A 15,824-nucleotide genomic window follows, 5' to 3' on the forward strand; every position below is an offset into this window, starting at 1 on the left:
AGATTCAGCTATTTTAGGAATGATGTTGCTTGGTTTCTTTCAGGGTTACTCTAATCTCCTCCAGCCTGAGGCTCAGGGGCATGTGTGTGATTTCACACTTACCCACGTAGAATATGGTGTACTTGGGAGTGAGTCTCCTCCAATGGAGCAACCACCTGAAAAGGCCAGAAACATTTCTATGACTCATCAGCCTACTGAAGTAGCTTGGTTTCTCCTAAATCAGACTGATTTGTTATAGGGATGGACATTTTTCACAGCCTTTCCTTTCACAGCCTTTAAAACTGTTTGGAGACCTGGTGAGTGAAAAACCCAAGATAAGTGTTCTTTTCATACCCATGTCTTCACATTTGTAAACTTCAAATGGAGGCATTTATTAACCAAGAAAATACTGAAGAGAGATTTGAAATTCATGCCAGTAAATATGAAAAGCTGTATTTAAAAGAATAGGTTTTGATACCAAGGTGCTTTTATAACTTTCTGGGGCCCTGTAGATACCTTGCTGATAGAAATAATCTTAAAAAAGCACTGAGCATTTTGGAGAACAATTTGAAACATTATAAATATGGTATTAAAAAAATCTAAACTTTAAACTCACACTTGAGACATAACCAAGACAGTTGCCATACTAAATTTGGATATCTGTATCTACATATAGATATTCCAAAAAATTCCACAGGCGCTGGTTTTCACTGTGGAAGAGTGAAACCAGATCCATCCTCTCTCCTCTTTTAATGAAAGTAATATGGACACTAGATTGGTAGTATTTATGTATGTGATATAAAACAACAATAGAAAACCCCTTAAATAAATGCTAAAATTATATCTCCAGGCCTGTTTCACATATAAATTAAAAGAGAGTACTGCCTTTTTTTGCAAGGGCTGAGTTAGAGTTCCTTTGAAAGCTTTTGGAAACAGGGTCCCGTTTATTTTACATCTACAATTGTAATATAGCTACACACTTTCATTTGTCTTGGGCAATTTATTGCATCACTTCAGGAAGGAATGGCAAGAGAGAGGTACGGTTGATGATTCCCCGAACTACGTCCTATTCAGCTTGGGAATTGGTGGAAGACTGCCCTTTCTCCAACACAGTCGCTGATGAAAGGGAGCTATTAAAAAGAACTGCGTTGGTTTACACTGCAGATTGAATGGAGCATTAAATGCCTGCATTAGTATGACTGCAGTGGGGGTAATGGTTGCTTCCAGTGGGTGTAAAATGTTGTTATAATACTTTCACATAGGTGCAGTGATTGTTCAAGTGTCCTTATTTGTCACGAAATAGTATCCAACATCTCTCCAGTAAATGACCCCCAGACCTCTCACCCTACAGTTTTATTTTCCTCCCTCTTAGGTAGTGTAAAAAGAAGAGGAAATATATGTACTTTCAAATTGTCACCTATATATCATGAAGGTGGGGGGACTACTGCCAGTCACTTGGAAACAGCTTCTAGGAGGCGGTTAGCGATCACTCCCACCAATATAGCTCAGATGCTCTTAATTTGATCACCCCGCCTCCCCCCTCCGGCCTGGACTGTAATTTTCCAAACAGCCACCTCTCATTTGCAAATAAAGTTAAAATCAATCCAGATACAGAATGCTGACTTCCTGTCACTCAGTTTTACAAGGTTTCTCTTTGTAGAGCTGCCAGATTGTGACCGATGTGAGAGAGAGAGAGAGAGAGAGAGAGAGAGAGAGAGAGAGAGAGAGAGAGAGAGAGAGAGAATATATCACTTGCTTCCTTGCTTCCTAAGCAGGGATTTGCCTGCGATGCGCGGCGAGAGGACTGCGGCGGCTGATTTACACAGTTGGCGCGGAGGAGGGGCCGGGGGTGCGGGGGGACAAGCTGGCGGAGGCTCCGGCGATGGACTGATCTGGGGCTCCCGAGCGCCTCTCTCTCCGTGCGCGATTTGGGGGCAACTGATGGATTTGCATTCGGGTTCCAGCCCAGCGTTTTCTATGTTGCCTCCTAATACCCGACCTGGCGTCCCCAGTGTGGGTGCGGACGTTGGTAAGTAACGTGCAATCCGATTTTAGTTATTTCCTAAGCTATTAAAGTGGCACTTTTAAAGCAGGTCAGTCTTAAAAGATGCTGCCGCCGCGAGCGTCTCCTTGGCCTGAAACGTTCCGCGGTCCCCTCCTCCCCAGCCCCCTCCCGTGCTCGAGAAGTGAGGATGTTTGAAGCGTGAGCTGTCAGGGGGGCTCACTCTCTGCCAACTGCATCGCTTCACCTTCGTGCTTTGCTTGAGATCCCCCAAATCTAAGTCGAATTTGGCGTGTACAGCCATACTGTTGTATTTCTAGCCTCTTTCTCTTTTTTCTCTCCTTCCTCCCCACCCCCCACCCCCTTCACCGTCTGGCCAATGCTAGGATCTGGGATCTAGTCGCCCCTTCCTGTCTCCTTCTCGCCCCTCCCCACCCTCTTCTCCTTTCATTTGCACACTACCCAACCCCACTCCCAGGTACCCAAAGGATCAAGAGGAAAGACACCCGGCGAGGAAAAGGGCTAGTCCCATGTCAGATCGAAGGAGGCCTCGGGCAGGGACTGCGCTGTGAATGGCAACCTTTCAGGAAGAGAGAGGGGAGAGAGAGGGAGCGAGAGGGAGAGGGAGGGAGGGAGGGAGGGAGGGAGGGAGGGAGAGAGAGAGAGAGAGAGAGAGAGAGAGAGAGAGAGAGAATACAGACGCCAAGCCAGGGCTCTCCGGGACCGCGAAGCTCACCACTGAATCCAGAGCACCGAGATTTTAAATAAAAAAAAACAACAAAAAAAAAAAAAACGAAAAACAAACCCAGCCCTGGGACACAGGCTGCCAGCTTGCATTCGAGGGCATTTAGAGCTGTGGTCGTGAGCTCCCTGTCACTGGCATCACCGTGCTAGGTGCGCGCTCGGCTCTCCCATTGGTATGCAGCGACCATTTCCCTGCAAGTCTCAAAGGTGGAACCACTTAGATGGATTACAAGCGTGATTTGGTGGCCTTTCAAAAAGTTGGTGGCCGGAGAAGGAACAACTGCAAGGCTACGGCATGATGGATATAATTCAGCCTTCCAGAGAGTTTGCAGCTCCCGCAGGGAAGCCCCTAGGAGCAAACCTCGGAGATCGTGAGCGCTCTACAAGGATAGGTACTCGCCGCCGCCATCCTTTCCTACTTTGCCTAATTAAAACCAGTATTTCTTGCATGTAGGATGTGTATTGTTGAGCACTTAGAGTTTGGCCGCCGTGGCTTCTGCACGCTCACAGGTGCTTGGGGCTAGTTGCATTTTTGAACTGGATCATTTAGCTGTAAGGATGATGGTAAAAGGAGTGGTACTGGAGACTAACATATCCTTGGACCCTTTTTCTGGGGGAGAAAATCGTAAGTAACTCCAACAAATAGGCCAGGTGGCAGAGCAAAGGGCCCCTCCCCCAGTGGATCGCTCGCTCGTGTTGTAAAAGATAGAAGGAAAACGGCAGGAGCTTTTAATCATTTCCCATTGTGCGTTTCGCCTGGCGACAGCAGATTAGAAAAGGATCTGTAGAAGGCTCAGAGCTCTTCAGAAAATGAATGATGCAGCATTTTAATTATTTGAACTAGGGGAGATCGTTTTGCTTCCATATTGGAACATTTAATCTTAGATATGTGGAGATTAGTGGACTCGGAGATCCGGCCAAGGGGAGGAGGAGGTGGGAAACGGGCACACTGGGGAGAATGGGTTTCTTGTCCTCCCCGTGGACAAATGATGCTGGGCGCTCCCAGCAGGAAGCGGACGAACTCGGAGCTCTAAGGCCCTTCAAACCAACTTTTGGAGCCCTTCCTATTCGCTTAGACACGCTATACTGTGATTAAGGAAAAGGACATGTGTGAAATAGCCTTTAGGATATAGCCCAAATCAAGAAATTAGGGGGGTGCAGTTTAAGATAGCAGAGAGTGATTGCAGAGAGGGTCATTTACTGTCACTGGTAAGCTTAGGGAAGCCTCCCGGTTACCCCTGGATTCCATCGCATCATGGGTTGCTATAAGATCCAGGAAACAGTCACCGCCTCTGCATGTTGGGTACAGAAGGTGGTGTGTGTGTGTGGGGGGGGTGGGTGTGGGGGGAGGCTGGCAGCTGGTGATGGGGAGATGGGATTGCTCTGGTCTGAGCTCAGGCTGTTGGTGTTGGTCTACTTGTAGGTGGAGATCTGAGAAAATAGGGTGGGTCTGGATTATTAAGGGTGTAGTATATTAGAGAATCCTGCCCACCTGCTTACTTAGTCTCTGACCACTGTTTCCAGTCTTAGCTATTGTGGAGCAGCCAACGCTTGTGCAGTCATTTTAAATGCAAAAATATCATGCAAATCTCCTATGACTGACATTAAAGGACCATTCTGTTGACTTTGGTGACATATATATATATATATATATATATATATATATATATAAAGAAATTAACACATAAAACTGCTTTTCTTTGAAATTTGGTTTTGTAAAAAGTGCTTTAATGGAAAGCCATCTCTACTGGCTAACTTTGAGCCCTTGGGCAACTGAGGTTCAGTCCAGTTTTTTAGCAACCAGAAAGTCCCACCCTTCCCCATGAGTTGGTGACAAGACTGGTGTGTGTGTGTGTGTGTGTGTGTGTGTGTGTGTGTGTTGACAATGCACAATTCCCACTAACAGGACTCCTCTACTGTGCACTTAACCCTATCCAGTTACTCCACTAAAATGCATTTTTCCCCCCAGCAAGGAGGACTGTAGAACCTTCAGTTGAACCGTTAAAAATTCCTCTTGGAGCGATCTGGTGACCCCTCTATACTGCAACATCTTCCCTCAATCACCCCCATCTCACAACTCCCTACCATCCCCTTCCCCAAAATATCAAGAAGAAATAGTTGGACACATGCACACAATTCCAACTGTCCCCCGCCACCCCCACCAGGTCTTTCCCTGTGGGAGAAAGGGAAATGTGTCATCGTTACCCAAGTGTTCTGCATCTCCTTCCAGAGCATTGGCTTGTCTCTGTTTTTAAAAAGGTGGAAGCAAACAGGACTGTTGAATCCAAGGGAAAGGAAAGGTTTTGAGCTGCAGCACAACAAAAGGACTCCTGGTGCAAACAGATCGAAGCAAAACACAAGAGAAACTCTATCCAAATCTCTGGGCTTCCTGAGCTTATTCGGGACACCCAAGCAGAATTAGCTAGATTCAGCTCTTCTGTTTTGGGGACCTGAATTTTCCTTTATCCCCATCTTTGGAGAGAAGTGTCTGTGCTGTGAAAAGGATCATTCTGAAAGATAGGCGTACTTTGAACACGTCTACAGTAGAGAATGCAGCTTTGGGAACTAGAGGGAGCAAACCAGTCAGGCAACCAGATAGTTTCCTTGAGAGTTAAGAAAAGAAAAAGAAATGCCTATATCCTTCCCCCCACCATCTCCACCTTCCCGACCAAGGAAATGTTTCCCTGTAAGTCAGTCAGTCTCTTCTCTCTCTCTCTCTCTCTCTCTCTCTCTCTCTCTCTCTCGCTCTCTCTCTCTCTCTCTCTCTCTCGCCCCCCCCTCCCTCCTTCCTCCCCCCTAGTCAGGGCTTCCTAGTGCTCGGTCCCAACCCAGGCTGAGCGCGTTCCCCTTCTTGGAGCTCATTTTCGTGACGTGGATAGCCGGTTCCAGGGTTACAGAGCATATTAAAATAAAAAGGCAACGCAAGCGAAGTCCAGGATTCTGCACTGTGGTCGAGGCTGCCTTCCTCCCTGCCTTCCTCCCGCCCGTCCTCCTCGTGCCCAACGCTGTGCTGCCGGTACCCAGCGAGAGCAGCTTCGCAGGCGGCGGCGGCAGCCGCAGCGGTAGCGACGCCGAAGCTGGGAGCCTGCAGCAGCCCCTTCTCCTCCCTGCTCCACCGAGTGTGCCAAGCGGCGGTTCTGCATCCCAAAGAAGCCCATTGAAAGGCCCATTGCATTCCCAGCACATCTCAAGCTCGCTGCCTTTTTTTCCCCTCCTAGTCGCCCCCCACCCCAACCCACTCTCTTATCCCCCTTTGCTTCAGCTCCAGCAAAAGGAAGGGAGGAAGAGGGAGAGAATCCTTAAACTCAAGCCTCCCTCCCTCCCCCGCCCCCCTCCATGTTCAATGCTAAAAAAAAAAAAAAAATCTCCTGCAAAATAGGTAAGTCAAAGACATTTGGAACCTTTCTTGCCTAAATATCAGGGACCTCAAAAACAAGAAAAAAAAATATTAAATAAAATAATGGTGAAGAAGACAGAACTTAAATAGATTTTAATATTTTATAAGGGAGACAAACTGGTACTGCGACTTAGTCTCATTCTCTCTCTCTCTCTCTCTCTCTCTCTCTCTCTCTCCATTTAATTGTTTCTAAAAATTGAGTATTGCATGCCCGAGGCAGATTTCTTTGCCTTCTTGCTAGTTGTCCTTTCCTTATAGCTGTGTGCATTATATGCAAGTGGAATGTGAAGATTTATTCTTTTCACTCTTCCTATAAATTATATCATTGTGTTTTAAGTTAGAGGGTTAACTAAATATTTCCTTTATGCATGTATCTAAGTGTGGAGAGAAAATATATGCTAAAAACTCTGGTCTATTTTTATTGATTAAAAACAACCATTCAATTTTGATTGACATTTCAGTGACTCAGAAAGGGCAATCTAATAAAACTGCATTATTACAATTTATTTATATGTGCATTTTCATATACTGATATTAGGCAAGGAAAGAGAACCATAGGGGAAGCTCTGTATTATTAGAATAGTGCACTGCATTTGTTTCTTCAGATTAAAAACTGAATGATCTTTTTCCTTGAAATGTATTTCATGTGACAGATATTTATCAATAGGTAAGTATCAAGGTGTCCCCGCTTTCTTGCCTTTAACTACCCAACTGTCCCCTCACCAGCCACCTGCCGTTCCAGTTCCAGCTTTTTACAGGGTTCCTCAGTTGATCTTGAAGGCACAGACAACACATTCCAAACTAAGCTGCTCATACAGACACTCCCAGGTCCAGCATCCTTTAATTGCCACTATCTTTAGCTCTGACGACTGCATGAGCTTGTTCTTTAGAAAGGGTAATCATTCCTAAAAGGTTTAAATAGCCAAGTGATACACATATAGAGAAATTAATTAAAGGTGTTAATCATCGGTATTTGGGAAGAAGAGGCTGGGGGTACAGTGTGTCACTGAGCATTAACCGTAATGAAGCATTATGTGACCATTTCTGAAGGGACATCTGAAGCTTTCCTGAGATATCAATCATTGTATACATCTCAGTGTCTGGTAGTGGGCAATGGGCTCATACCTTATCATATTCTTTAATATTTTTATTTTAATCATGTCTTTTTATGAGTAGAATCCTATGGTTTAAAGAACTTTTTTTTTTCTTTTTTTCCCCATCAGAATTCCAATCAGCTCTATAATGGGCACCTCTGATACTAGTGTGAGTTTTAACAGGCAAACAGATGTAATGGCCAAATTATTGCCATTATTACTGCATCTGCCTAAACCTAGAAGGCATCACTGTATTCCAGTTCCCCTGCTTGTCACAAGCTGCAATGAAGGCTGCTTTTGTTTGTATGATATGCCCTTTACCAAGTATGACAGGAAAACGTCATCACGTGATACGATATTTCAGTCTCCTAAATTTAAAATGTAGGACAAATTAAGCATGTTGATAGGTCGTTTGAGTGTCAGTTCAACAATTGCTAAAGTTTTTATGTCACTTTTCAAAAACCCCACACGTAGGAGTCTATTAGAATAGTGCATATGACTAACAGCTAAAAATCTGCATCTTTATTTCTGTTGCAGTTTTATAATCAACCACGAAGGATGAAACCGTCCATAGCTGAGATGCTTCATAGAGGGAGGATGTTGTGGATTATTCTTCTAAGCACAATTGCTCTGGGATGGACTACCCCGATTCCCCTGATAGAGGACTCAGAGGAAATAGATGAGCCCTGCTTTGATCCATGCTACTGTGAAGTTAAAGAGAGCCTCTTTCATATACATTGTGACAACAAAGGATTTACAAATATTAGTCAGATTACCGAGTTCTGGTCCAGACCTTTTAAACTGTATCTGCAGAGGAATTCGATGAGGAAATTGTACACCAACAGTTTTCTTCATTTGAATAATGCTGTGTCCATTAACCTGGGGAACAATGCATTGCAGGACATTCAAACAGGAGCTTTCAATGGTCTTAAGATTTTAAAGAGGCTCTATCTCCACGAGAACAAACTAGATGTCTTCAGAAATGACACCTTCCTGGGCTTGGACAGTCTCGAATATCTGCAGGCAGATTACAACGTCATTAAACGAATTGAGAGTGGGGCATTTCGGAACCTAAGCAAACTGAGGGTTCTGATTTTAAATGATAATCTCATCCCCATGCTTCCAACCAATTTGTTTAAGGCCGTCTCCTTAACCCATCTGGACTTACGTGGAAATAGGTTAAAGGTTCTGTTTTATCGAGGAATGCTAGACCACATTGGCAGGAGCCTGATGGAGCTCCAGCTGGAAGAAAATCCCTGGAACTGTACATGTGAGATTGTGCAACTGAAGAGTTGGCTGGAACGTATTCCTTACACTGCCCTGGTGGGAGACATCACCTGTGAGACCCCTTTCCACTTTCACGGAAAGGACCTGCGAGAAATCAGGAAGACAGAACTCTGTCCTTTGTTGTCTGACTCTGAGGTGGAGGCTAGTTTGGGGATTCCCCACTTGTCTTTGAACAAGGAGAATGCATGGCCCACTAAGCCTTCCTCAATGTTGTCTTCTGTCCATTTTACTGCTTCTTCTGTTGAATACAAGTCCTCAAATAAACAGCCCAAACCCACCAAACAACCCCGAACGCCACGGCCACCATCCACATCCCAAGCTTTATACCCTGGTCCAAACCAACCTCCCATTGCTCCTTACCAGACCAGACCACCCATTCCCATCATATGCCCTACTGGCTGTACCTGTAATTTGCACATCAATGACCTTGGCTTGACTGTCAACTGCAAAGAGCGAGGATTTAATAACATTTCTGAACTTCTTCCAAGGCCACTGAATGCCAAGAAACTGTACCTGAGTAGCAATCTGATTCAGAAAATATACCGTTCCGATTTTTGGAATTTCTCTTCGTTGGATCTCTTGCATCTCGGGAACAATCGTATTTCTTATGTCCAGGATGGGGCCTTCATCAACTTGCCCAACCTAAAGAGCCTCTTTCTCAATGGCAATGATATCGAGAAGCTGACACCAGGCATGTTCCGAGGCCTACAGAGTTTGCACTACTTGTACTTTGAGTTCAATGTCATCCGGGAAATCCAGCCTGCAGCCTTCAGCCTCATGCCCAACTTGAAGCTACTATTCCTCAATAATAACTTGTTGAGGACCCTGCCAACGGACGCCTTTGCAGGCACATCCCTGGCCCGGCTCAACCTGAGGAAAAACTACTTCCTCTACCTTCCTGTGGCTGGTGTCCTAGAGCATTTGAATGCCATTGTCCAGATAGACCTCAATGAGAATCCCTGGGACTGCACCTGTGACCTGGTCCCCTTTAAACAGTGGATCGAAACCATCAGCTCAGTCAGTGTAGTCGGGGATGTACTCTGCAGGAGCCCTGAAAACCTCACCCACCGTGATGTGCGCACTATCGAGCTGGAAGTCCTCTGCCCAGAGATGCTGCACACTGCACCGGCGGGAGCCTCCCCGGCCCAGCCCGGAGATTCTCACTTTGCTGGCCGGCCAACAAGTGCATCACCGTATGAGTTCGCTCCCTCCGGAGGCCCCGTGCCACTTTCTGTGTTGATTCTCAGCCTGCTGGTTCTGTTTTTTTCAGCAGTCTTCGTAGCTGCAGGCCTCTTTGCTTACGTGCTGCGCCGGCGCCGGAAGAAGCTGCCCTTTAGAAGCAAGCGGCAGGAAGGTGTAGACCTTACTGGTATCCAGATGCAATGCCACCGGCTTTTTGAAGATGGTGGAGGAGGTGGAGGTGGAGGTGGAGGTGGGGGTGGAGGTGGGGGTCGACCGACCCTTTCGTCCCCAGAGAAGGCCCCTCCCGTGGGTCACGTGTATGAGTACATCCCCCACCCAGTTACCCAGATGTGCAACAACCCCATCTACAAGCCTCGTGAGGAAGAGGAAGTGGCTGTTTCGTCAGTCCAGGAGGCAGGGAGTGCAGAACGTGGGGGCCCGGGCACACAAGCGCCGGGAATGGGGCAGGTTCTCCTAGGAAGTGAGCAGTTTGTCGAGACGCCCAAGGAGAACCACAGCAACTACCGGACCTTGCTGGAGAAAGAAAAGGAGTGGGCCCTGGCAGTGTCCAGCTCCCAGCTCAACACCATAGTGACAGTGAACCATCATCACCCTCACCCTCATCACCCAGCAGTTGGTGGGGTTTCGGGGGTAGTTGCAGGAACTGGAGGAGACTTGGCTGGGTTCCGCCACCATGAGAAGAACGGTGGGGTGGTGCTGTTTCCTCCCGGGGGAGGCTGTGGTGGTGGCAGTGTACTACTAGACCGAGAGAGGCCACAGCCAGCTCCCTGCACAGTGGGATTCGTGGACTGTCTCTATGGCACAGTGCCCAAATTAAAGGAACTGCACGTCCACCCTCCTGGCATGCAATACCCAGACTTACAGCAGGATGCCAGGCTCAAAGAAACCCTTCTCTTCTCGGCTGGAAAGGGCTTCACAGACCACCAAACCCAAAAAAGTGATTACCTCGAGTTAAGGGCCAAACTTCAAACCAAGCCGGATTACCTCGAAGTCCTGGAGAAGACAGCATATAGGTTCTAACAGAAAAAGAAAAAAATTAATTAGTGCTTTTTTTTTTCTCAAAAGAAAAGGAAAATGAAAGAAATATATCCCTTGCTCCCTTTACACTTGTCCCAATAACTTCACTCTCACAAACGTCCCTGCCCTGAACAGAACTGAAACCGCATGATAACTAGAAAATACAGATGTGTGTGCTCCCCTCCCAGATGTGATTTGGAGGAAGGGCCATACTCAGATAATTAATCAATGAAGTGCCTTCGCAGACTTTTGCCAGCAAATGTTATCATTATTTTTTTATACTGAAACTTGAGACTTTGACTGTGCCATGTATAAGGTGTATTGGGGATCATTGTATTGATCCTAATTAAGTAAAATTCAATGTGTCTTTTAATTTTCAGTAACTTTTTTTCAGTTGTAGTTTTGTTTGACAGGGAGGGGAGAAAACAAGTTGACATCCGTGGCTCTCTTTCCTCTTCCCATCATGGCACAGATTCTGTACATGTATTAACAATGCAGTTTGCTGCATGCCTGGAAACTGCAAGACGGGGAGGGAGGGGGCGGGTCTTGCTCGAATGTTCTCACCCACTCTTTTTTCTTTTTCCTCACACATATACCCACAAGCAAATCACAAATCCCTGCACACAGTTAGGTCCCTAAACCCGCAGCCTCTTGCTTCTGGTGCCAGTACACATACACACACACACACACACACACACACACACACACACACATCCCACTCCCATTCAATTCAATCTAATTAGTTTGGGTTTGATCCATTTGTCACCTCTTCATAGCTCCACCTTCCCTTCACCCCTAGTGTACAGCTCACATCTCTCCTACCACTCGGGGAAAGTCATATTCTAGGCTGGATCCTACTGAAGTGGAGGCCTGGTGGTTTAACAGCCGGAGGCACACACCTAGGGATGAGCATCCTCTTTGTGACACTCCATCCTGATGCCAAGATTTTTTGGAAAACATCTGCACTTTCTTATATATATATACATATATATATAATATTACAAAAAAATAAAAAAGCAACTGGGTATATATCACTAACAGCTTTGTAGGAAGCACTTTTAATGTTTTCTCTCTCACACACAAAGATTCAAAAGAAATGTGCATATATTTATTCTGTAATTTCAGTGATTATAAATTGTAAAGGTAATGTTTAATCATTGTATAGTGATTATGCGTCTGGTATAGCTTTCCTAATAAAAAGTTTTTGAAAAACATAATACATTATATATAGAGGATACAAAGCTTGAACCTTAAATTGCAGCTATGCCATGCCTTTCATGCTCCCATTAAAAACAAACATTTTTCTTTTACTTGTTATACAGAAGGCTAGTTTATTAACAAGTTTTATGCACTGTGATGTTGATAAATCTTATAACCTACCACCCCTATCCCATGCCAGGATGCAATTTGGGACTTAAAAAAAATCTGATTTATACTTCTTTTCTCTTTCTATTATGTATTTCTAACTTAGTAACCCAGTGATGCACCGTTTTTCCTAGGCAGGATGCAATTGGGAAAAAAAGTAAAGTAACTAGATTGTTAAGAAATACAGGATTAATTAAGAGGAGGAAATCAAGGATCCATGCATCTTAAGACAGTAAATAACAAAGGAAAAATTGCTATTCTTTAAAAATACATGCACTAAAATTACACACACACACATACACACACCAATCAAAATCTAAGGCCTTAGAGCCAATTTGACTCTCAAATTTCTGTTATCTGTGAAATTTGTCATTGTGATATTTAGCTACTGTTTTTTCTAACCACTTACTACCGCAAGTTGCCCCAGTCATGCTTGAAATAAGACAGAGGATGTCGAATGAGTTTTTGTTTCTGTATGACATCAAAATGATGGTTAAAAATTAATCTAATAATAATCCAAGTTATAACTCATTTACATGTGAGCAAAACCAAAGAAAATCAGATTTTTAAAGTGCCAGTATCTTGTTTGTGAAACTGAACTGATAGAGCGCTTTGGGCAGGCACTTATCTCATTATGCCATTAGAGGGCAGCAGAGCTCCAGAGATTCACCGACTGTAGCTGCAGAATTGTGCAGTGTTCTCTGCTAGTTTCTTCAAGCTACCCTTAGTAGAAATTATCATTGTGTTGAATGTAATTCACCACAAGTCAGATGCCTTACATCATATTTCCCCCCCATAATAAAGGAAACTAGCAGCTTCTAAAGCTGTGTAACTCATAGAAAACTAAGGCATTGAACTTGAAAAAAAGCCCATGAATGTCTAGAACATATTTATACATCTCTTGATTAATTCTACATGAGTATCAACATAGGTGTATGCATACAATTAAAACACAAGTATATCAGTATAAAAATGCAACTTTTCAGGGCTACCTTGCATTTGGCACATTGTTTCTGAAACTTCTGTCCTCCATTATTTGAAGTATATTTTGGAATTACTTCAGATTAAGAAAAACCCATGGTCATGATTCACTATTTCTCTGCATACAATATGGAAATATATCTCATATGCAAGAGAATCAGAACCACTATTAAACAGGTGTCATTGTTCTTTTTTGTTTATTTTTCTCCTTTTCTTTTTACCTTCACATAAGACACCTTTTTCATAGTTATCTCACTTTCCTTATTTTTAAACATTCTTCCTTCCTTCACTTCCTTCACTTTCTAAGGCACAGAAAGTCAGTACAAAACTACAAGTGTTTGAAAACCTGATCTATGAAGTCCCTCTAAACTAGTGACTTATCATGTCCCCCTTCCTCTTAATTAAGTAGTATTTTGGTGAATAGCAGGAAGCTGTGCATAATAAAAACTCAAAGTGCAAAGCTAGATAGCTACTTCTAACCATAATCATTTCCTTGATAAATGTGCACACATTCTTAACATGGCACAGAGCAGGTTCAAGTGTGATCCCTGACGATCCTGGTGCTGTCCACACTTGAAAAATGAGCGTCCAAACCGTATTAAATTATAATATAACTTGACAATTACAATGTTTATATTTTATTTATTAAATACAGAATGTAAGACTGTCTTAAATATAGGTAGTAATTTTACCTTTGAGTGAGGAATAAATTTATTTAGTGAAAATAAATTTATATGAGAATGGAATTTTGTATTAAAGGAATTTTTGCTTCCATAGACTTTCCTACCCCCTTATGTAGGCCACTTATTTTCACTGTGCATTAGAATTACTTAAGTTAACTTTAATTTATAATACCAGATATGTTTTCTTAAGTGCTATTGGTATTAATATAGGTACTCTAATTAGGATTTGTTCCATGCTTTTGCTGCAGTAAATGATTCTTTTTGAGAAAAAGGTAGCTTATTAATTCAGTTCATAGTGATGGTCAATTCGACTGAAGCAGACTCAGATCTGACAGATATTTGCTATTTTATTATAAATTATATTAATAATATTTGAAAATAATAAAATGTAATGTTCTTTTAACTATGAGATGGTGAGTGGAACATAACAGAAAGTGAAATATTAATTTGATTCAGTAATAGTTTTAATATTTATCATATACATATTATTTATGTGAATGCTTTTATGTTTTTATTTAAAAAGTTATATTATCTTACCTAACTGTAAAATGCTAAAATAATATATAAGGATGATGACAACCATATTTTAAATAAAAGTTCTGAGAGAGAGAGAGATTATAAGAAAAGTTTAATAAATGAGCTTAAGTTTTTCTTTTCCCCACCTAGGCGTGTTAATTTCAAACCCTTGATATCTGAAAATAATATCTGCGTTTAGCATTATGAAAATTGATAATGCGATTGAAGAGCATAAGGACTTCAACTATTAACACTCATTATTTTGATTCATTTAGTATAAGTTCATTGTGTTTACAGTCCTATCCTTTTGCAATTATGTTGTCTAAGCCAATGCATGTTGCATTTTTGTAAATGGCTATGACAAAGGACACATTAATGAAATGCTTCACAAAATGTGAGACATATGACTATAACAAGTAAAGATAATGTAAGAGGAAAAAGTAGTAAAAGAACACTCCATCTTAAGTGATTTGAGCTAGTTTAATTTGAGTTTAGGCATTTTAACTTATACTTAGCTCAAAATCCTCAACTGTGAAAATTCAGGTGAACAGAGCATAAACAGCTATCACTAATTTCACCATATGTGTTTTGTTTAATATACTGTCGGCCTTTTAAAAGTAATAGGAGCAATAACACATGTATGATTGGGCAATTGTGTGTGTGTGTGTATACATATATAGTACTATTGTATATGTATATACACTGTATATACATGTATATAGTTTATATATGCTTGATTATACTTACATGTAAATAAGACATTTTCTTCTCACATGTATAACATATCTAACATCAGTTTCATTTATTTTCCTTGCTTCTGTCTAGCTAACTGTTCAAGTGAAGCTGGATGAAATTATGAATCTTCACTTTGGGAATAGATACATGTAAAAAGTAACACTGTAATTAACATTTCTGACTTTAAAAGTTGTTTTATCTTCCAATTTAGTTCACTTTATTATTTAAGTTATAGGGGACAAATTTCAGTCAAATTGTGATTTATTCTAAGTCCTGACTATAAAGAAACTAATTTCTTACAAATATGCAACATAAGTCAAATGGAAAACAAGTGCTCCTTTTTCATTTTTCTATTTCTAGAATAAATTTTACAGGTGAAACAATTTCAGTAGATTTATTGACAAGATCTTTATAATTTATCTAGGTATGCAGAAAAAGTGAAATCTTGAAGGTAAATATGAGTATCTAAGGAACTGTTTAAATATTCATCATCCTATTTTACTTCCTTTAATGTAATCCTTCATTTAAACTGTATAACCACAGTAGTAATAATAAACAAAGATGGCCATTTTAATATGTTCTTCCAAAATCTAAATTGAAGGGGAAATATTTTCAATTCAAAAAAGCAGGTTTACAACAGGAGTTGCTAGTTGTGAAGCGGTACTGGTTTGGCTACCTTCTTTAATTCTGATAATATTTACACCTGAAAATAACATACATATTTTTGATAATCTGATTGTATTGATACAGATGATTTTTCATATGATTTTTAAGTTCTAATAAAAAATAATAATTGTGGTGAGCTGCAAAGATATATAGCC

The 15,824-nt window shown here is 42.1% G+C and overlaps 1 protein-coding gene across 2 annotated transcripts; it reads left to right on the forward strand.

Moving 5' to 3' along the window:
* Positions 1 to 1,848: 1,848 nt before the first annotated feature.
* SLITRK3 (SLIT and NTRK like family member 3) lies at positions 1,849 to 12,788 on the forward strand. Of its 2 annotated transcripts, none has more exons than XM_033092316.1 (2): positions 1,849 to 2,008; positions 7,754 to 12,788. In XM_033092316.1, the coding sequence occupies exon 2, from the start codon at positions 7,775 to 7,777 to the stop codon at positions 10,724 to 10,726; it is 2,952 nt and encodes a 983-aa protein (XP_032948207.1). In that variant the 5' UTR covers positions 1,849 to 2,008; positions 7,754 to 7,774; the 3' UTR covers positions 10,727 to 12,788. The 2 variants fall into 2 exon arrangements, with proteins under 2 accessions (XP_032948207.1, XP_032948199.1); XM_033092308.1 differs by lacking the exon at positions 1,849 to 2,008 and adding an exon at positions 2,770 to 3,117.
* Positions 12,789 to 15,824: the final 3,036 nt, after the last annotated feature.

The sequence above is a fragment of the Rhinolophus ferrumequinum genome, chromosome 2, assembly GCF_004115265.2.
Source record: "Rhinolophus ferrumequinum isolate MPI-CBG mRhiFer1 chromosome 2, mRhiFer1_v1.p, whole genome shotgun sequence".
NCBI classification, from domain to species: Eukaryota; Metazoa; Chordata; class Mammalia; order Chiroptera; family Rhinolophidae; genus Rhinolophus; species Rhinolophus ferrumequinum.